Below are 23,029 nucleotides of genomic sequence, written 5' to 3'. Positions count from 1 at the left end.
GGGGGGAGCGGAGCGGGCGCGGAGCTACAGGCGGGCGCTGCGCGCTGGGCGCATCCCTTCGCTCTCCGCGCCGAAACCTCGGGCCGTGTCCACCATCTGCTGCCGAGTCCGCGCTAAAGTAGTTGGAGGCTTTTAAAAAAAAAAAAAACTAGAAAAAAAAAAAAAAGTGATTCTCCTCCTCCTCCCGGCCCTGACGCACGGGGAAATGGGAGGAGGGAGGCTGGGACACGCCTGCTCTGCTCCGCTCCGCTCCGCCCGCCGCGCTCCGTGCCCCGGCCCCGTCGCGCAGCCGGGCGGGGCGGCGGGGGAGCGCTGCGGGACTTGCCGGGGCCGGGCGGGGCGGCGGGGACCCCCCTCTTAAATAATGATGTCGAGAAAGCGAGGCCACCATCCTTTCCGGGATCTTCTCGTCCATGCAATACCCGGTTCCCAGCCCCAGTTCTTACTTTTAACTAATCACTAAATAACCATCCCTCACCCCAAGGTTTGCATCACGGCGCTGCTGTGTGAGCATAAGCGTTTACTCATACGCGTAGACGTAACGTGCACCATCAGAAATACTTGGCACTGGGTGTTTCCCATGTTAAAACAATATCTGCTGTCCGAAAAAGGAATAGCTCGGAGAGCCAGGCAGCAGCCAGCAGCTGAAGTGACCTGTGAGGAGCAGAGTGAGAGGAGCTCCACAAGGCTCAAAGGTGTGGCTTTAAAGGAGTAGTAAATAGACTTACAGCCAGGACTAATAGTAAATGGGGGAAAAAAAAAAAAAAGAAAAAAAAAACCACCAAAAAAACCCACACAACAAATCATCCCTGAAAGAAAAGCAGACAGCTGTAGTTTTGACAAGAATGCTTCAGAAGGAAACTGTCCAGTTTCCTATTTATATATATGCAAATTTTCTGTAATTTAGTGCTGAGGCTTCTCTAATATTAACGCAGGGACCCTGTGTTTTGTTACTCGGTAGGATCGATCCCTGTTGTGTTCTGGTTTCCCCAACCCAGGCTGTACAAGCAGCAGAGAGGGCTGAGGATCGCCCCCCCAGGTCTGAAGCCCGTGATGCCACGCGTGCAGGTATTTGCTCAGATTCCTGATAGATAACTGCACAGCAAACCCGTGCATGCCTTCAGCTACTTCTAGTGTATTTTAAGAAACACATGAAACTTGTGCGGGATGACTCATAGCATAGCAGTCCCATTAATGCATTTAAACATAAAACGCATATGCCATAAAGGGATATCCCAGGGCCTGCATTTCTTTCTTTCTTTCCTTTTTTTTTTCCTTTCCCCAGAAATACAATTCCGTTAATGCCTGCAGATTGTTCCTGAGTGATTCACCACAACTCTCAAAGCACGCTATTTTATTTGGTTCCTCTTATAGGTAAAACACATGCAAGTATCTATCAGATCTTTTGTTTTACTTTTCCCTTCCTGGAAATGCAATTATTGGAACACTGCTGCTGGGTGAATTTAGCTGGTAGGATGCCACATGTGTGGGTTGCTTCCTACATCTGAGACAGCACAAGGTGTGTGGGGGTGGAGGAGGGGGGGTGTCAGCACCTTTGGGGACAGCGGAAGGGTGCAGACACATGAAAACAGCAAAGGACTTGCATAAAGTAGTGGGCATTAGTAGTGGGTCCGCTGGAGCTTTCTCAGAACTGAGATGCAGTGTGAGCTGGAATGAAGGTGTCAATGTCCTCACCCTCCCAAAGATCCCCCTCTCTCAGCTCCTGTGTCAGATCACTGTTCCTGCTGAAGAGAAGAATAGATTCCATACCGAGAATCTATTGCACACATTGTTGGAAGCTGTGTCCTTCATCTGCCAGCCTCCCATCCATTTAGAACCCCTAGGTCCACACCATGGGGAAACAGGGGCACCTGAGCATAGTGCTTGGTTCAAGCTCCTGAGGGGATTGCACCCACTGGTCCTGAGGAAGGGATAAAAGCACCTCGTCATCCTGGATTTCCCAAAAAACACCAGGCATGTGAGGAGAGCAGAGGGACACACAGCATTGTACATCACAGTCCTGCCACATTGTCCTGGTGCCTGGGCAGCCTTTTCTCACAGGGATTACAGCAATTTCATGCTCTGTATGTGTGTCCCTGCTAACTGGAGCCCTAAAACTGATTGTGCAGTCCCCAAAAGCCAGGAAAAGATAACCCCTGGGGCATTCATCCCAGAAGCACTGGTGGGTGCCCTCTTCTAGTTGACTGTACAGATTAACTTACAGTTGACTGTCTACATGTGACTGAGACAAACCAAAGCCTAAATCTCCCAGGTTTTTGCAAAAGGACAGATGGAAATCTTTGTTGCTTCTTTAAAATGCCTGGCATGCTGTCAGGTACTCAAAGTAATAATGTCATGGCTAAACATACAGTAGCAACTATTACTCAAGCCGGTCTTGTGTTTTGGGTACAGAACATAGGAAAAGGTACTCCCCTCCATCCCCACCAAATTAATTTCAAGATGCAGAGCAGCAAAGTGAGTCCCACTTTGGCTTTTCTGGTTTTTCTAATTTTGGCCAATCCCCAAAATGCAAACAAACAAAAAAAGAAGGATGCCAAGGATGGTATCTGATGACCTGTATAACATGCTCTTTCTCAAAGGGCTGAAACTTGTCCTCCTTGCCCATCTCTGTCAGTGCTTGCATGCAACCCTGGTTTGGTTAGGAACCAGTGCTGAGAACAGGAGGAATTCCAGGAAGAGATTTGTGAGAAACTGTTGCAACATTTCTGTATTAGAAGATTTTTTGCAGAAAATGGAGCTACTATTTGCCATAGCAGCCTTGTGTTTGTTGCTGGTCACACCACTGGCTTTTAAGCATCCAGGCTTATCTCCTGCATTAGTCTCCTCCTGAAATCAAAAGCTATCTTTTGGGATCTTCCTTCTACTCACTGCACAAGCCTTCATTCCATCTCCCCCTTCCCCAGAAAAGACTTTTTAGGGTCTACCTGCTTAGCATATGTGATGAATACTGTCATGGTAATTCCCAGTTGTGCCTGTGGTGAATTTGAGCCTGAATGGCTTCAGAGCCCTTCAAAATGAATCAGGGCAATGTTATGCATCTCCAGTGGGCAGCACTGAAAATAATTGTGAAGCACAGATCAGTGCACGATTACACACCTAATGCTGGGATAAAACATTGACTCTGTGAATAAGTCCTGCTGTCCAAGTACCAGAAAAAAATTAACTGCTGTGAGCCAGCAGAATACAAAGAACCATCACTCAGTCCTGAGGTTCCAAAGGGACTTGGTACCTGTGAGGTGGGTAGGAATGACGTTTGGAAGTACATGCTTGGCAAAGGACAACAGTGTGCAACAGGCACCTTCCCAATACTACCAAAGTCTGAGGAGCTCTCAGTCAAAGGACTTTGCAAAATTTTACAAAAAGTAGATCCTGCCTTGGAAAAGGCCAGTCAAAGCAAGCAGGACTGCTCACTGTCTCCTCAATTCCTGGAGTCCCAGCTGCTGGGCAAGGATCTGGGACTGCAGCAGAAAAAAGAGCCTGTGGGATGTGTATCACAGAATGGGCACATCCTAGCAGAGGGAAGGGTCTTGCCCAGCACAGATTTGCCAGAACTGTGGCAAGGTGAATATTGCTCTTCATATATTTTTTCTCATTTTTGAAACAGTCAAGCAGCTTAGTGCATCTGTGAGATGAAGATTGAAGAATCCAGAATTCCTGGTGCTTAGCCATTGATCTTCCCTCTCCTGTTATTTTATTTAAGGGAATTTTTGTTGCTTGGTTTTCAAGCATCTACCTGCCTTGCCCTCAGCCAGTGCTTACACTCACCTGAGCAGCTGCTTTTCCTTAGATGCTCACAAAATTATCTCTGTTGCTCCAGTTCTCTGACCCTTTATCTCTATAACTAGAGCAGCCAGAGGCAATGAGAATTGTGTAACCATCTCCCCACTTCCCAAGTGCTTGGGACAGGTCTGGTAACTTTGATAGTATGTCTCATGGGATACACAGAATAAATCTCTATTAGATTAGGGCACTTATAAATAAACTGGCTGCTTGCTCCAGGAAAAAATGAAAAGGTCTTTATATTAGTTACTGGATGAGAGAGGCAAGGCATACAAATATTTTGGCCAATACTAAACTATTGGTAAACTATGAAAAATAAATGTCTTTATTTTAGAAATTATCTCAAGCCACATAATGAAAATTAAACTACTGCTAGATTGAAAGCCAAAAATTTAAAACCAGCATGTCATCTATAATCTACTGGTGTACAGAATTACCCTGCACAGATGGGGCTCAAAGAGTAGTCGTATGGCCAGGTGATAAAGAACTAAAAGTAATGGTTTTTATAGCAGAACAGCATCTGTGATAATCCACAGCCATCCTCAGACACTGTGGAACTTGGCAGCAGATTCACCGCGAAGATATAAAACACATGATGAGCACGTAGTGACATCAAAAGGAGTGCAATGTAATGGTGTTCAGATGTCTCCCCTCAAGCCCACACAAAAGCTGCTCTGAGGGCTGCTGTAGCTCTGAACTCTCAATGATTCCCTTTTGATAAGCCTGTTGTTATCAAATCCAAGGAGTCTTATGAGCAGCACCTCCTGACTTTGTTCCTTTGCTAACTGAAGAGCATGAAGGCTTCTTCTGTTGCCTGAAAGACGTGTGAAGGTTCAGGTTTTAGACCTCAAATCCTGTTTTTACTTCAGAAGCTGATTGCACAAGCGGACAGTGAATGAGTGTCTCCGTTTCCCTTGCGGTCAGAGAAGATCCTATTCATACTGAGTTTACAAGCAAACACTTCCTTTGGTAAGCTTCCCATGCAATTCAATTCATGTGCGTGCTTTCAGGCTCTGTCTTTGGGTCTGGACTAACATCAGAACAAGCAAGAGAGGCAGGCTCTCTTCTCAGCCCACCACAGCCTTTTCTGCAGTGCTTTGAAATGATGAAACACACTGTTTTCTGCACACTGCTGCAGTCCTGTCAAGTCACTGGGATTATTCATGCATCAAGAGGCTAAGCACATACATGGGTATCTACTGGATGATGTACACCCATTCCAGAATTTTACTTGCTTAACAATCAATCTAATGTTTTTGCTCTTTATAGTTACTGGCTGGGAGCCTAGAATCTGCTGGCACCTACACACAGGATTCTCCTCTGAGCATTCTGTGACCACGTCAGGTGTTTGAAATATTATGTATTAACAGTAAGTACTTTATGACCAGCAAATAAATTATTATTTATGGAATACTTAGAATTTGCAATCAGTAATAGTCTGTACCTATAGTAGAGCCATCAGCTTACAGCTTTGGCTGTAGTAACAGAAATTAAGACCTGTCCTTGGGACATTTTCCACTCCAGGAAGCCCTTTTCTAAGTGCATTTTCTTCACTGTATAACAGAGCACTATCCATTAGGCAAATGCTTAGTTAACAGACACAGCAGGACCCATACATTAAGGTTTTTAAGGAAGGTGAAGATTAAGATTCACTTGAAATGGTAGTGTTGCACAGTGAATTCTAAGCTAGTTCTGGCCACAATAGTAGAGCTGTTCTTGAGAAAAATGTCATGAGGTACTTATGACCACAGGTAGGTAAGACCTTTGTCATCAGCCACTCATGAGGAAACATGAGTATCCAAGAGGACATTGTCTAAAATAAGGCAGTGTGTTGGCCTTGGCTGTTGAGTCATCAGTATCACTTCCTGCAGCCCCTGCTTTTGCTCCACGTATTTCTCAAGGGAGCACTGACTTAGTCCTTTTGATTCTTCTAGAATGAATAAGATAACAGCTCCAGAGCAGTAATGATGAATATGTCCTTGATTCAGAGGAATGTGCACTCCTTTTAGCACAAGTGTGCTAAATCTTCCATGAGATGCCTGCCTGATTAGTTTTTATCTTTATTCGTCATGGCTTCACTGATTCGAAAACTTCAGACTCTCTAGTTGTAAAATTGAGAATTCACAGAAGAATCTGTTCAAGTGAGAGAGCGAGCTGTGTTAATGGCTTGTGCCTCAGGGTACCACTGAAAGCTCTCTTGCCTTTAATTCAGTATTTGCCTAGACATTTCTTTAATCCCTCAAAATACTATGTGGAACTTCTCTAGCAGAGATTCTCACCAGTTCTCAGTGACAGATCCTTCTCAGCTACACTGAGGTTTGCTGCATTTGTAAAGCACACCTTATGGAAAAGAAAAAAAAAACAAACCTGACCTCTGAATTTCTTTTTTAAAATATCATTGCAAAATTTCTGACGTCAGACAATGAGACACAAATTACCCTGTGAACTGTTAACATATGCCTGTTTACATATGATATCTTATAGCCAAAGCAGATTAAGATTTGAAGGTTTAACTGCTGTTGAGTTTCCACTTCTGTGAATCATACAGATCATACAGCTTATTCATCACAGGCACTTACTTTTATTCTTTAACTCTTTCAAGCTACTTCTTCCCAGAGCAGAGTTTAGGGGGAACATGGGACGCATGGGAACAGAGAGATCACAACTGCACAACAAACCCCAAAGTTTGCAAATGAAAGGGCAAAGAGCTGCCATTAACTGCAGCCACCCCAGTGAATCAGTAGTGGTTTGTATCTTGCACCAGGTGAGCTGACAGGCACAGAAGCCTGCCCCAGTTGCCAAGGTTAGTCTGTCCTTCCACCTAGTTAAGTGCCAGCTGCAATGGATGCTGATGACCAACCCTGGAATCTTTCAACTTAAGGAGGAAAATTACTTGTAAGAACAAAAAGAGAGAACCAGCCATGACAAAATCAACAGGATGGCTCAAGGTCCAGGTTCAAAGAAAAAAATGTATCATTCATCATACTAGGATTCCTTGGATGCTATGTTATAATTTTAATTCAGAAATGCTAAACGTTTTGGTGAGAACTTCACTGATTTCAGTGAACACAGGCAGTTTATTCTAGCACTTGAATCTGTGTGGTGCATCACTGATTCTAATGAGACTCAAGTACTCTCACCAGCAACCCTGACACAAGTGAATGAGTATCTGTCTTTTTCTGTGCAACACAGCCATATTGTAAAAGAGGCATCTCTGCTGATAAAAGAAAGAAACCTACCTCTGTTTAAATACACATGCCTATTCACCTCAGATGTGATTATTATTAAAGCGAGGCAGGTGAGTGCTGCAAAATATCAGTCCATTTCTTTCAGATGAAACCAAGAAGGATTTCAGAACTTAGGCTGCACTTCACTTGCTGTTCAGGTTCTCTGATTCACTAACACTGCCTGGCTCAGGCTAGCAAAGGAGAGAAGGAAGATGATGCATTTTGAAGCAGGAATATGAAGAACCAAAAATACCTTTCCTCTTAAGAGTGGCCATAAGTGACAGTTTGACTATTTGTTCTTTTCATTTCAAGTGTTGCTTCCAATTTGTTTTTTCCTCCCAGCTGCATCATCTTAAGCAGGCAGTTCACCTTATTACCTGTGGATTAGCTAACAGAGGCTGAGTGCAGCACTGTGATGGGTAAAGCCTCTTTTTCACGTAGGACAACAAGGTGTAACCAAGACAGCAATCTCCCTCACAGCATTACTCACTGGAACATGAGGGCAATGAACCATATCAGGAACTGCAGCAATCCAAGGCTATACTGGTACAAATGCCACAGGTAGCAAACCAAACCTGCTGCCACCAGTTTGTTGGTAGGAATCTGGGTATAATTTACCATTTATAATGTTATGTGTTATTGGAAGGCACGCTCAAGCAACCCAGACACCTACACAAACTAAATTTGAGGTGCAACACCTGTGGCCATGGAAAATGTATGTACATCTTTGCATCTGAAAACTTGGGAGGCTGGTTATCACTAGGGATTGAATTAGATCCAAGAGGACAATGATAATGCACCTCTGCCAGAAACTGCAGAGCTTGTTTAACCAATGCAAGTTTCTGTTTCTGACTGTTCTGCTTAGAAATGGTCTGAGAATAAATTAACCCACAAATTTAAAGATTAAACAAAAAGGACATTCCCTCCCCCTCCTTTTTTTTTTTTTCTGATACATACTATACTTAACATCTTCCCTTGTGGTATTTAAGTGAAAATCGGTGACCCACCTTAAAAACTATAGGTTTGAGCCCTGAGGCATCTTAAGAGTGACCTAATTTTACACAAGAAAATACAAACAAGTACATACTGCTCAAGCACCCCCCAGTCCCCTTCAGCAATTTCAGCTAGGCTTCCATGGCAGAAGCACCCACGCTCACAGCCAAGCTGGAAAAAGATGGACCTCGGGGGTTAGACCACATAATGAAAATTAGCCAGCCAATTCCCATGAAGTGTTTTGAACACAAAAGCCCAGTGCAAGTAATAATGGTTCAGTTCTCTTGTTCAGCTGTGAAATCAGCTTGCAGATTAATATTCTTCAATTACAAAATAACAATTTTCAGCTTGAAGTGGTTTGTGCACTTAAGTGCAATTGGGGTTAATAATGGTCTATGAAAGGAGAGCTGTTAGCAAACAGTAACCCAGAGTGAAAACCTTAGCATATGAGTACCTCAGCTACATTTTACATGAAATGTCAGATTATAAATTCAGAAAAATTACATAGGAAAATACTATCCAGCCCACTAAGGATCCCAGAGTTCAAAGAAACCTGTATTTTCTGCTTACATATGCCAAGAGATAATTGCCATCTGACTGCCAAGGCAGCTCCTTTTACCTATGGCTATTTCTAACTCATGTATATATGTGTCTTATCTGCCTGATGTGTTCAGATAAATTTAGGCAATAAATAGTGTCACAAAGTTGAAGTTCTTTTCTGTATCTGTGCCCAAAAGCATAGATATCTGAAGCTTATGTAAAAGGAGATTAGCTGCTTTTCAATCCAAGGCATATAGTTACAATATATTTGTACTATCTAAAACTTAGTTACTGGAATACCTCTGTAAATAATTGTAGTCTTCTAGCCTACAATATTAAGGTAAAACCTTCTGGGACTCCCAAATGCAAAAAGCCTGAATTAAATGCTTCTGAATTTCAAAAGAAAAGCCTAAATCAGGGCAGAGAGTTCAAAAATTATAAAAAGCAAGGATGAGATCCTCAAAGCTGAGTGGTTCTCTATGCCACAAACAAGGTAGAAGTGTGCAACACTCTGAAAATTCATCTCTGAGGTTTGTGTTAAAGCATGGGCATGATCCCAAGCATTGAAAATCCTTGGTCACAGTGCCCTACTCCAAGCATTTCCAGTAGTTATAGAGACAGTAACAGAACTATCTGCAATATAGAGCAAAGCACTCATTACATGCTGGCAGGATCTGCATCTCTAATACGCTGAAGAAACCAGCACGCTGACAAGGAAGTTTAAATGCTGCAAAACATGTTTTATTTACCAAATGCAAGCTTTCAGAAATTCAGGAAGGTAGACAAAACCCAGACAAGTTTAACTGGAATTCCTTATATTCCTGAGTTCAAAAAATGCTTTCAATTACAGCAGAGATCTTTAACTTTGGCTATAAATGAAACATTTAACAATGACTTACCTATAAATGAAACACTTAACAAATAACAATCAGTTATACAACCTATTTAGAATCAGCAATTTATCTCAGAAGACCTCTAATAACAAATTTTCTTTGTGGCAGTAGCATATCCAGCTCAGGTGTCCACTGTTGACCAGCTTTGTTTCTTCTGACTGTCAAGCACTCTTTTAAGTATTTCATCTGGTACAAGATCTGATCCTTTTACATCAACATGGCTGCAGCCCATTTTAGGGCATCTGTTAAAAAGAAAAGAGAGACTCTATTAAATTGGAAGAATTGTGTTTGTCAGATACAGACTTTTGCACAACAGCTGTTAGCTTTTTTTTTTAATCTGGGATTTTCACTCTTTCTGTCAGTTCCTTGTTACCTCTTGTCCGCTTCACCAGATCTATGTGGGAAAAAATAAATTTATCTCAACTGGTGACAATCATGAGCTGAAGGAAGGAAAGAAGGAGCACAGTGAGAGATGGAGCCTTTCACCTGTAGACCACTCTTGTTTCAAGCACACAAGCTGCCTTCATCAGCAATGATATCAGCACTGCATGGACACCCTTCTGTGTTGCTTTCTTTCTCTGCAGTCCTCTATAAACTGCAGGTAAATACCTCTTACCTTACTAATCTGCAGTGAGAAAGTATAATCTTCACTGGCAGATAAGTAGGGAAATTATTTTCTAGGGAAGCAAATAAAGGGAATGAGTCTTGCCACGACTGACTGGTGAATCAGTGGACTATCTAGTTGGTGTAAAAAGTCAACCTGACCTTTTGTGAGCTGTGAAAGCTCAGAAAGGAGAAATGGGGTCAAATTAACAGCCTCAAGATGATAATCAAGTACAAAATGTCTTACAGCTACTTGAAACAGCCAGATAAAGACAGCAGGGTGAAAAGATACTCAGGGACAAAAGGTCATTTTCTTTTGGTGGCAGCCCAAACATACACAGGCAGTACCTATAGTCAGAAGTAACACTTTCCTTTTATTTTTCCTCTCTTAGAGTAACTTTTGTCTGAGGTGCTGAACATATTTACACTCAGTACTCATAACTTTTCCTCCAGATTTGTCCACAGCTTACTGTGTTTGTCATAGATCAGTCATTTAATTGCTCTGTGCCTCAGTTTTCCCATTTATCACCTTAATACAGCAATAGCTTGCCAGATTAATGAATAACAAGTGCTCAGAAAGCTTCCCACATTTCCTGTAAGCATAAAGTATTAGTATGTCCTTCCAGGCAGTGGAAAATAGTGAGCAAACCAAGAGACGTAAGAGTTACCTCAAGGAGTGTGTGACAAGCCTGTCAGCACGGGGCTGTGTGGACGTCAGCTGCAGGGCTGCACTGCACTGCCAAGGGCACTGGGGGATCCTGTGGATCCAAACTGGGCAGCACTTGTGAGGAAACAGCCACTCTGTGTCTCCAGAGCGAGCAACAGCTCTGATTCCATAGTCAGGACAGCGAGGATCCTGCAGTCATGCCCTACTCTGCCAGGACACCTGCTCAGGGACATCCCTGGCAGCAGCACAGCCCAGCAGCCACGCCAGGAGATTGGCATATGGGAACAGGACCACAGTGTTGCAGCATCTGTGCTCCCACCACAGTAGATGATGGGTTTTCAAAGTAACTGCATTTTCATGAGAAAGTTTAAAATTACAGCAGGTTGGTCAGACTGGGCAGAAAAAACCAAGGAGTCCTTAATTTAGTTACAGTGAAGCTGTGGCATTGCTGTGTGTGTGCTTTTCTAGCACTGGAATAACTGCTGTAAAAATTGAAAGCTGCAAGCTAAAAGCTCAATATTAAAAACTGTCAATGCTCAGACTGCACAAATAATTTTGGTCTGGGTATCAGGTGGCTTTTAAAGCTAAGTGTTGTACAGCAGATACTATTTTTTTGACTCCAGAGTTTCTGTAGTCTTCCATTTCTTAAAAGGTAAAATTCAATCATGTGACCCTGTTTGTTTTTCAGCAGAGCTGAAACTTTTGATCCGCTACAACAATTTCTTCTAAATTAACATTATTCTGATGGATTTAACAACACAGAGGAATATTTAGATATGAACATCCTAAATTCAGTATCAGAGAAGGTATTCTTGTCACTGGGCTGTTGACCACATGCTTTTTAGCCTCTCCCTATCTTCCAGAACACTCACTTTCCTCCAAGAGCTATTTCCCAATTCCTGTTCATTTTTCCAGCCAAGTTTCTGTCAATCCATGCTTCTGGTTTTGTTATTCCCAGTATGTTGCACCCATTCCCTCGGCTTTGTAACACAAGCAAGGTTCTTCCATCTTGTTCTTCAAGTGTCTTGACACTGAGATAGAGGCTGGCCATCCCAACTGATGCTTGGTTTTATAGCACTGCTTTCCTGTAGCAGGGAAGGAGCCTGGAATAAAAACTTCAGCTCCACCTTTGTAACCCCTATGGAGGACTGTGAAGAGCCTAACAGAAATGCCAGGGCAACAGGTGGAGGAAATAATGCCTGTGGCATTATCTTCATGGAAATCAGGTTGCTGGTCTCTGACAGATCTTCCTGAGCAAACTGCACATTTATTAAGAAGTCCGCAACTGGGAAGTTTCCATGAAGTCATCATCTCCACTGCAGGAGGTTCTAGCATAAATGGTGTAAAAACAAATATGAAATGATGATATGTCCTCTCAACTTGCTCCAAAATGTGTTACTATTCAAGCCTCTTTTCTTTTTATTTTTCTTTATTTTTCCTTTTTTTTTTTTCTTAACATCATTCTAATTTTCAAATTTACTGTGGAGAATTTGAAGTTTAAAAATTCAAGTGTTATATCTTTTCATTCAAAAAACTATGTCCAATGTGGAAAGTGGCAGACTATTTTGGTGATATAAGGAAATAATTATTTAACTGCATCATGGTAGGAACTGCACTGCACTATCTGATCTCATTCTTAAATTCTGTTCTACCTAAAATGTTGTGGTTTAATATTTCTCAGTTTAACACTCAGAAATTTATTTTCATTTCCCTCAAAGCTTGCTACATAAGCAATGGGAACAAATCAGCAACTAAATTTTAGGAAACTGAGGTCTCTGTTGGTTATGGCTGTATGAAATTTCTTTACTTCTGTTGTGCAACTACAAGTAGCTGTAACTTCCCCACACAATTCCTGAGTATTTCCTTACACATTGTTTTCATTAACAAGAAAAGCACCTTCACGTGTCTAGTACTAATGAGGAGACTGTGACTTGGGCAGACACTGAGGTTTTACTTCCTGCAGCCTTTCCAATCTAAATACATTTCCTAGAACAAGTGGAGTAAAATTCCACTTACACAGCAAAGCAAATAGCTTTTCCACACATTCTTTTCAGCTTACCGGACTTTTTTCTTTTTCTGCTTTTGAGTCTGGATCATTTCTAGAATGGCATCTTCTTCATAAATATGTCCACAGACTTTGTTCCGCACTGGCCTCTTCATTGTCATCTGTAATCAGTAAGGATTGATTTAAAGGAACTGATAATGCCCATGAAAATGCTTCTTCTGAAATTTTATGTGAAACAGCAGGAAGTGTGTTGGGCACTCATACATGACATTCCAGTCAAATTATAGGATGAGGTCCTGCTTGGTAAACTGCATTCACACTTACATGGGTTTTCTTCCCAAGCACTACTGCTCTTCTCTGGTAATGCTTAAAATTTATACTATTTTGTTGTTAAATATATTGTTGTTTAACAGGTACTGCAGATTTGTAATGAACAAACCAATGAAGAACATGAAATAACTATTTCCCTGTCAATTACTGTAGCAGTGATACATACCTGTGTAATGGGACAAATAAAGTTTGTCTGACTCCGAGTCACAGCTATATCTTCATCAATTTGTTCAATGGTGTCATTACCATGATCTGATTTATGAGAAAGTAGAATGGGGAAAAAAAGAAAAAAAAGAGTTTTTTATTTAATGTAGATTGCCAATACTTAAAATAAGCTAATAAAATCCAACATTTGCCAAGCACTATCTCACAGTGATATCTAAAATACCACAGCATGCTTCTGCACCACTCCATGAACAAGACACTGCAAAAAATACTGTACTATAATGTCTTTTAGAAAATGAGGATTTTTATATTGTGTCCACTTGTGTGTGTGTGTGTGTGTGTGTGTGTGTGTGTGTGTGTGTGTGTATGGCTATTTACAGCCAATGCTGGAAAGAAAGACTGGGAAGGAGACTAGGCTGGCTTGAAGATATGCAAAACCTTTGGTATTCACTATTCAAGTTCACCAAAACCCAGTAACACGCAGATGAGTCCCCAGAACCTAACAAAGGATGAGGTGGAGCAGATCTGGCAGTCCTACCCTCAATATCAGTTTGTATTTGAGTGTCATAAATGGGCTTGCTGTATAGCCTGTATATACAGTACACATTTTAAAAGGAATTTGTACTGTTTATCATAATGCATCATTTATAAAGTGATGCTGTTGTATTTGGTAAGACTATAATTAGTGAAAAACAAAAGCCAGAAAGTGTCACAGACAATAGAAATGTTATTGAAGTAACCTTAAAGAGGAGGGGCAGAATGAAATACTAACAATTCCCAGAAAACACTCAATGGCCCAATGCCAAGAAATGAAGGGCAGACAAACAAGAATAAATCCACCTACAGCTCTAGGACCTGCAGGTCCTCACCTTTACCAGAAGACGAAAGGTTTAAGTAGCTCTGTGCACCCAGGGGCACACCAACTAGTGTTCCATGCAGAAGTTAGTTAGCCAAAGTCAAAAACTGAGACATGGGAGCAGCTAAGGAAGAGACAAATATGTATATATATACATTTATATATATTTAGAGAGAAAGAGCGAGAGAGCTAAGTATAGCCTTAATGAAATGCATACATGTTGTTTTATCTTCTAGCTCTCCTCTGTTATTGTAAATCTAGGTTTTAGTTGAATGCATTTGTTTATCTTTGAATCTTATCTGGTAATAACAGCAAACTTAACACCTGCCATAGCTTTCCATTCCTTTGGGGTAGTTCTGCAATGCCTTTGCAGAGGCAGAGAAGGGCCCTGGGGTGCAGTCCTCAAGGTGTCCCAAGCAAAGAGAACATTTTTCTCTCCAGCTGCACAAGCTGCACTCCAAGGGAGGAGTGAGAAACGTAAGTGGACACAGAGAGTTTAGAATTACTTCATGATTTGTCTTCTACAACATCTCATCCAGGGCTCCCTGGGCTGCTGTTGCACACTATCAGCTCATCTTTGCATCCCTGGTATTCAGTCTTCCACATCTATTAAGGAGCAGTGTTTCCTAACTTATGGTCAGTGCTGCGTGCCTGTGTGATACCATCACCTTCCGGATGATACCAGCAGACAGCACCTGTGGAGCAACCAAAACCTCTCACACCCAGCCTGGGCTGAGCTCCTGCCCTGTGAGCCAGCACAGCTCTGGCTGGGGGACTCTTGGCATTGATGCTGCAGCCCTCATTGCACCACAGCACCCCTTGCTATGCCAGGCCTATTTCCAGACCTTCCTCCTTAAGAGAGCTTGCCCTTCCTTCCATTTCAATATTCCAAGCATTTAAGAATGTTTCTGATCCAAGTGCTCTAACCCCAGGTATTGATGTTGGAACTAAATGACCCAAACTATCTCTTCCAATGATTCTATTCCTGTGAATACCATGGGAATACTCAGGCAATCATGAAGGATATTTCTGGGTCTGCTACTCATTCAATCAACAGGGTGTGGATTCTGGGGGAAAAGGAGCTCAAATGCCCAATGTCAATCATAACTTCAAGTCTTTAATCTCCAAGAATACTAACATACCTTCACCAGATACTGACCACCTAACAAAGGCAAACACTTGCAAATCAGAAGGAAAAAGTGGGCACAATTTAATTATAAAAACCAAAACTGCAATGGTATGGACAGCAGAAATGCACTTGTGTTAGTCACCAGTTTTCAAAAAGGAACTGTCACATATTATTCTTAGATTGCTCATATCATAAGCACATAGTGTTTGAAGAAAGTACAACTTTTGGAGGGAAAAAGTTTTTTTAATTATGCTTTTGAAATACAAAACAATGTGTGAAATGTCACTAAGACAGCAAGGCTAAGAAATACTGGAGTTATTGGCAGGTGGCAGCTTTGAGACGCACTGTTTTATTTCAATATTATAATGATTTTTTTTCTACAAGGAATGCCAACAAAGAACAAGAGAATCAGATTGTCCTTAAATTCACGTAAGTGCAAATTTTGACATACTGCAGCTCTAATCTTTCCTGTGGAAATGATCACATTTTTCTATGTTGTACCTAGCTTCAACCCATGAACTTGGCATGTAATTCCAGTGTACCAGCGCAACACATCCATTAATGACATTAAGAAAGCATCAGTAATAGCAAGATCTAGGACAGGGGATTGCTAACAAAAGATGATTTAAAAAAAAAAAAATCAATATGCAGGTGCCAAGGAAGGTGGATGAATTTTTAAAATGTGTGCCTGTGACTTTACTTCTAAAACCTAACAGTGTAAGATAGGCATGTAAGTGGCTTTTTCTAGAAAAGTTTTCACCTCTGTAACCTTCTGACTTTGCTAGAGTTGCCACTTCCCTCATCACTTCTATGTATGCTTACTTAGGTTCTGACACAAGAATTCAGGAGACTAGTGAAGCATCAAAAAGTTCAAAAAACATGAGCTCAATCTTCAGCCTCCCCTGAAGGCCTCAGGTCTCTAAATTATCTGAGCTAAAATCCAGGCTGGGGTAACTTTCTTCCCATGCTGACTTTGGAGGTGATTCAGATGCCTCATGTTTAATGGTTGAAATTTCATGAGTTGAGACCTAATCCTTGTAGGTGGGGTATATTAATCTTCTTGGATTCAAACTGTCCTCTTGCTGCAAGCTTATCTTAAACATTTCAGGTTGCACTTCATTTGCAATGACTTTGTATATAGCCTATCAGACTGGGGCCCTGGCTTCAAGAAGTGATCACAGCCCAAATGAATCATTATTTAAAATATTTCCTTCTCATAAGCAGCTAATATTTTAAAAAACAAATATGCAAGACTGGGATGATGCAAGTAATACCTCAAGCATGTCAATAGCAAATTAACATAAATCAGATAAACCACCCACAGATTTGTTGTTATTGCTTGATGTTCTACATTACAGGAGAAGAAAGGAAAGTAACTTTTTTCAGTGATAGTAAATTTTGCAGAGATTACACAAGACACAGACACACATCTTAAGCTGGTCAGAAAAATGCTCTAAACTGTAGATTTGTATCTGTAGCCTCATACTGGAAGATGTTTTCATTAAGGTCAAAGGGATTCTTTTACCAAATGAAATGTATAAAAATTTGGAGAATCTAAATTGCAAGTCTGACTATTCTACAGAAAGAAATAAAAGCACCGGATCATACATATTTCGGCTCAGTCAGCTTATATTTTTATAAAATTGAGTTTTCCTTGCAAATTAAAACCAGATGCAGAAAACACTAAGTTATTGTTCCCACAATTCAGATGTTGCCTTAAGTAACAGGAGTGCATACATCTATTCTGGTAGTCTGAGAGATCACATTTTAAGTGCCTTCACAGTTTCTAGTTTTCCATTCCAGCCAACTGAAACGAGTTATGAGTATTAGTAACACATTTTCTATCTGGCTATCTCAGCAATGATGTTTACAGCCGTTGTAATAAAACTGCATTCTTACAAGGTATCTATTTTTGGTAACACATCATAATGAATTTTGCAATGCCAACTTTTTTTTTACTTATTCAATTTTAATTAAAAGCTGGTATTAATTTATTTCTCTATCACTTTAATCTCTTGATAATATTGTGACTAACATGCCTTAGCTGAGTTTTTACTTTGCTGAGAGAGACTAAACTTTTAAGCCAAGTTTTAAAAATAGGAAAAGCAAAGTGCAGAGACATTAACTGCTAGATTGTGAATTATACTAAGCATAGATAATATATATGTTAAAAAAACACGAGAGGAAAAATCATCTCCACTGTTACTATTATTTCTACAACTAAGAGACTGCTCCCAGTGTCAGCAATGCCCTCTCCCCGATTTCTGTTTCTCTAACCTGGTTCTCAGTGAGTACATGTTGCAATGTAAACTCAATTGATTTCTTTCCTTTTGTGCTGGGCTGTTCTGCCTTCTCACCTGCCACAGTCAGACACTAATCCTGAGAATCAAAGGGTAACGTTAAGCATGTGGGATTGAGTCTTTGTAAGCCTGAGCCCCCAGACAGACAAGGTCTTGGCTCCCAAGAGGGTCTATTGTACTGCTGACTCCATAGAAATAACAGCAACTCATCCAGGCTGGGAAAAATCCTATCTCTGAGAGCTCCAAGAAAAACATGAATGTTATGAGGACAAGTCAGATGCCAAGTGTTCCTGCCAGCAGGGCACAGAAAATAATGAAAGGTGGGGGAGGTGACGACTTTGTCACATGCAGGAGTTGTGCTCTAGGAGCCAGAAGGCATCTGGGGTGAGGAAGGGCCAGGGACAAGTCTAAAGGAAAGACCTAACACTGCTGAGACCACCAGGTAATTCTTGGAAGTGAGTCAGCTTGCCCATCACTGCTCTGAATTTGGGTTAGCCTTCCGTCCAGAGAGGCAGACCGGAACAACTGTCCAGTGTCCTTCCCTAGGGATGGATCTGCAATAAATGCTGTAGGAGTAAAAGAAGAGGGGAAGCAGAGAGTAATACCTTCCTGGCAAACTGTCCCAGTCTCTAGCAATTTGTGGCCAAGGACTTCCTGAGTCAGAAGTAATATCTTCATACTTAATAAGCCCTGGAGTTTTCCTTCAATAAATTTGTCTAAACTTGGAGAGGGGAATTTCAACCTGGACCTTTCAGCTTGATTAGAGACAGTTATCTTTGCTAGAAAGGTTAGCAACAGTTTAATTTTCCTTGAAAATTACCACAGAGGCTGCAGGTTAGAGTTTAATTTGATTTTTAAGAGGGAAAATAAGGTGTGCAAGCTACAGCTGCAGTCAAACAGTTCAAAGGCTTTGTGCTTTTTGCCAGAGGCATGCGATAGTTTAATTTGCCAACCAAGCCAAACTAGGCTTTGCATTGAAGTACATTACAATTTGATTACTTGCTGGTGTTGCAATACAAAGTTGATCTAAGGAAGGTGGCCTCTAACACGTTGCTCCAGATTGCAATTGCAAATTTACTTGCTCCTGCCCAGGCCAAGCAACTTGTTGGTGATTTACTGCCAAGTGCTTTGTATGTGCCCTGTCTGACACATGGTTGTGTAAAAAGCACACAGAGGTGCATGTGGTCAATCCAAAACAAAATGCCAATCCTGTAAATATAAGCCATTCTTGTTTTCCTGGAGTGTGAGATACAAATTAGAGGAATGTATTAGCAAATTTTCAGTTCTTTTACACAACAGTAGGGAAGGAAAGGATCATGTCTTGCACTAAACATCAATCCTCTAAAAACTCCTTCAATGCCATCAAATTCACAGCACTTGTATATTTTATAGTATTTTGTCCCACTAAGCTGCAGGTCTTTCACAATAAACTATTCTAAATGAAAATACTGTTCCCATCTTACCCTTTCACTATTGGGTGGATCTGCTTGATGCCAGTTTTTCAGAATGGCCTTTAAATGAAGAGAAACTGTGATTTGATGGAAATGTTACTGGACAGCTCTTACAGAAATAATGTAAGTGAAGGAGTTTGAAAGACACTTGCAGCTAGATAAAATTTGCTGTTTAATATAATACTAAATTTAATACTAAAATGTGACTACAACTGCTATGGGGAAAAAACCACAAGAACTCTAAAAAACCCTGCAAAGCCTTCAACTCACACACTAATCAAAGTGAGAAGAGACCAACTTTGCCTTCAGATTTTGGGAAATTCAGACTGTTGTACAGTGGGAACTTGTCTGCAGAACAGAAAGGATATATCTTTGATTATAAACCACACAACTCAAACAATTTGGTAGGCAAACACAGAGGCAGTTTTCTTGTTCCTTCTGTTATCGTAAAGAAACATGAGAAATCCACACTTCAAAGTCCTTGGATGTCATTTTAAATTGCAGTTTCCTCACTGCTGCTGCCTGGACTCGATCTGAAGAAGCTGCTGGGGGAGATGAAGATTACCTAAAAAGATGTCATGAAGGTTTATTAGCAAGCTCAGAGGAGCTACTATTTCTGGAAAACCTAAGGTGGTCATATTTTTCCATCTTAACTGCCATCACCCACGATGACATGTAAACTTAAGAAGCAGGTTAAGTACCAGACACTTGCTGAAAATAAACCAAACTGATAAACAGACTGTGTGCCAGGCATGTGACAACGGGGCACAAGTATTAAGGATGCCATAGTATGAAGTGAAGCATGAAAACTGGAGTATCTTACGAGGAAAAAATATATCAGACACAAGCTACTAAATTGCAAATATATGTAAAGAGCATTTTTATTACTTGGGATTTCTCCTGCTCTTCAGAAGAAAAAAGGCTGAGCAATCACTGCTTCATGCAGTATAATGTATAAAGGCAATTGCCATGCTTAGAGAGCATAATTTCATGTATCAGAGATGAGAAGAATATCACACACATTAAAAAAATTAAGAAATTCACTCCAGGCACATGAAAGAAAAAGTTGCAAAAGACGCAACCAGGAGAAAAAAAAAAAGCCTACCATTTCATTAGAAGATGAACCACTTTCCATTACTAACATTGTGGTCAGAATCTGGAATGTCACTGATGCAATGCTAACCATCAAATGACATGAACATGTAGGGCTTGCCTACACAGGGAAGTTGTTGCAAAATAAGCGAGGGTGTGAATACAGAATGCATTAACTACTTGGCACTAACCCAGTGTGTGGACACTCCTAATCTGCACTAGGAGTGCCTTTTGGCTGTTTAGCCTAATCCACTTCCACACTGGACTTGAGGAAGGCACTGTTAATCCTGGGCTGGAGTAGTGAGAGATCAGCTGTTGGTATTGACAGTGAAGGGGAGCCCCATCCATTTTTGCAAAAGTCCCTAGCAGTCCTTGGATAGTCTATTCTGTAAATTCAACTCCTATTTTCTCAGAATAATCTGTTGCAAGTATTCTCTACAAGCAGAAATCATGTCACTGACATGTCAACAAAAGCTAACATCATGTATCTTGTAACCCCTGTGGCTGGGAGTCACTTTGCCTGTTTCAGTATGTCATTTGTGCATTCTTGTAGACATTCACTTCTGAAAAGATGAACTGGTGACTGATTTTCAGGGGGAACAAGCTTCTGCTAGGATATGTTCCTGAACAGACTGTTCCAGGGTAATGGACAGAAAACAAAAAGAGCAGTGATGGGTCAAGAGACCAGGTAGCAGTGGTTCCTAGCAGTCCACACAACAGGCTCCTATGGAACCAGTGAGCAGAAAACCCCCCAGCTACACCAAATAATCATACCACTAGAAAATTATCACTCAGATTACCATTTCAATCTATCTCTTCACATTCTCCTCACAAGACTTTCTGACAAAGACTTCACTGTTTTCCTATTCTAAACAGCTCTCTGAAAATACCTTAGAATAACGTGCCAGGAGAGTTGTGAACACAGACACACGGAGTTTGTCATGTGTTGGGGACACAGGTAGGAATATTTATAAAAGATACAGTGAGAGGGATGAAGCTCTAATCCCTGAACACTAACCTGTTGATTTTGTGATTGGCAAAAGAATGACACAGACTCAGCAGCTCTGAAACTGCAGAGAAAGCACAGGAAAGAACAATCTGTCACATTTGAGAATGGGCAGATTTATAGTACAGAAAACCAGCTCCACTACCCCTTTCACCCAAAGGAAGGAGGGGAGAACAGATGTGCTTCCCTTTACCAGAAGACTGATGTAAAATACTGCTCTTGAATAAAGACATGAGTACAAATAAGAAAATGTGAAAACAAAATGGTAGGAACAAAATACCCTTTCCCCCTCACCCCCAAATGTTGAAGTACTTGAAAGAAATTTTAGGTGCTATATTTTATTTTAAAATTAGTTTTAATGAAGATAACATTTGCAATTCTCTTCTTAGTGATGCATTTCAATACTTCATAATGCTTTCTAAAAGTCTTACCTACTTTCAGAATGAATTTACCTAATTTTAAAATGTTACATCAATTTAATATAATTCAATGTGCAGTGAAGCACTATATATATCCACATAACATTTTGAACTAAAAGAGAAGTTGTGTTCATCTCCCAAGTTTTTTAACAGAAATAATTTTTTTCTCTATTTTGCATATAAACTTTACCATTTCAGTAGCTCTGAATTCTGCAGCTTTGCACTGCTTGGAATGCCTCTGGGATGGCCTGTCACTGCTTCAGGCACTGGCTGGGTACTTGCTTGGGGCTGCATCTCCTGCTCTGCTTCTGCCTTGGTTACCAGCCCACAGTCCTGACAACTTGCTTAGAAGAGGAATTTTTCTTAAGCAACAAAAAGAAGTACTAACACTCTTCTTCTCTTGAACACAAAACACTATAGAAGGAGGTCAGTTATACTTGTGATCATGTCATTGGTGGAAAACTGAGGCACATGGCAGGAATACATCCAGAACCACCACCACTGTGCTTAGACCATTGTCTTTCCCATTAGACCACACTGTCTTACCCCTGAGTAACTAAGGCTACGAACAATTTCCAAATACATTCTTAGTGAATGCATCAGTTCCACACTAAATGCAAAAAATACAACACAGAAAAAGCCCCAGTATCATCTAGTAATTGCACAATATCTGGTTGTTTATTCTAAGAACACCAACACTTGTACTGGACAACACATGGTAATTATCTAGTAAGTCATATTTATAAAATAATACTTCTTTGCTAAGCTACATAAAAAAGAGAAGAAATTATAATTCATATCAAAACAAAGTAAGAAATAAAACTGAGCTGTTGTTGTTTAAGGGGGTTTTAAGAGAGACTTACAGACTGGCCATTGCTCAATCATAAAACTGCATGGTGATTAAAGCAGGGTGACATATTGCCTGTGTGTGTATGAAGGCATTCTGCATGAGCCATGCTGTGCACACTGAGCAGATCTTCACTGTAATAATCCTCACTAATGTTCCCAAAAGAAACAAAAAATGCTCCTAATCCCGGTATATAGAGCATCCTCCAAAACAATGTCATGGTGGCCTTGTGCAGCCAGACATAATGTTGTCATTGGTTTGAGATGATTTTTCTTAACCTGTCCTGTGATGTAAGATTAGGCTTCTTGAGTGGCAGTCAGTAGAAAAAAACCTAATGCTAGAGCCCTGAGCTATAAATACTCATGGATTATAACTGCAGAAGCCTAGTAGCTTCTGATGGTAATTAGTAGTTAATTTTAAGTCTGATTGATATTTATTTTAAATCCCTTTCTGCAGATTCTCATTTGCCAGGAGTGTAACTGGCAGAGTGCATCTTCTTTAATGCTACATGCATGAGGAAACTCTTATCATTCCATCGCTGTCATTTGTATCCCAAAACGTGCACTTCTGAGTTCACCTTGACATTCTGCGTGGTGCAGATAACAGCAATCTGGAGATGACTGTGCTTTATGGCAAACATGCTGGGATGACTGTGAGTGCCTTAACTAAGGTCCAACACTAGGCAGTCTTTCAAACCCTCAAGAT

General features: G+C 40.8%; 1 protein-coding gene across 1 annotated transcript in view; it reads right to left on the bottom strand.

Annotated features, from left to right (window-relative positions):
• Nucleotides 1-9,280: 9,280 nt before the first annotated feature.
• Nucleotides 9,281-23,029, bottom strand: part of NSMCE2 (NSE2 (MMS21) homolog, SMC5-SMC6 complex SUMO ligase) — a 126,393-nt gene continuing 112,644 nt past the window's right edge. Inside the window, exons 5-7 of the mRNA XM_033078196.1 lie at nucleotides 13,226-13,311; nucleotides 12,784-12,890; nucleotides 9,281-9,696 (exon numbers count right to left, since the gene is read on the bottom strand). Coding sequence (XP_032934087.1) covers nucleotides 9,576-9,696; nucleotides 12,784-12,890; nucleotides 13,226-13,311 — 314 coding nt within the window. The 3' untranslated portion in view covers nucleotides 9,281-9,575. The remainder of the gene's footprint in view (nucleotides 9,697-12,783; nucleotides 12,891-13,225; nucleotides 13,312-23,029) is intronic.

This window comes from Catharus ustulatus, chromosome 1 (assembly GCF_009819885.2).
Source record: "Catharus ustulatus isolate bCatUst1 chromosome 1, bCatUst1.pri.v2, whole genome shotgun sequence".
Classification (NCBI taxonomy): domain Eukaryota; kingdom Metazoa; phylum Chordata; class Aves; order Passeriformes; family Turdidae; genus Catharus; species Catharus ustulatus.
This window is presented reverse-complemented; position numbering and strand designations above follow the sequence as displayed.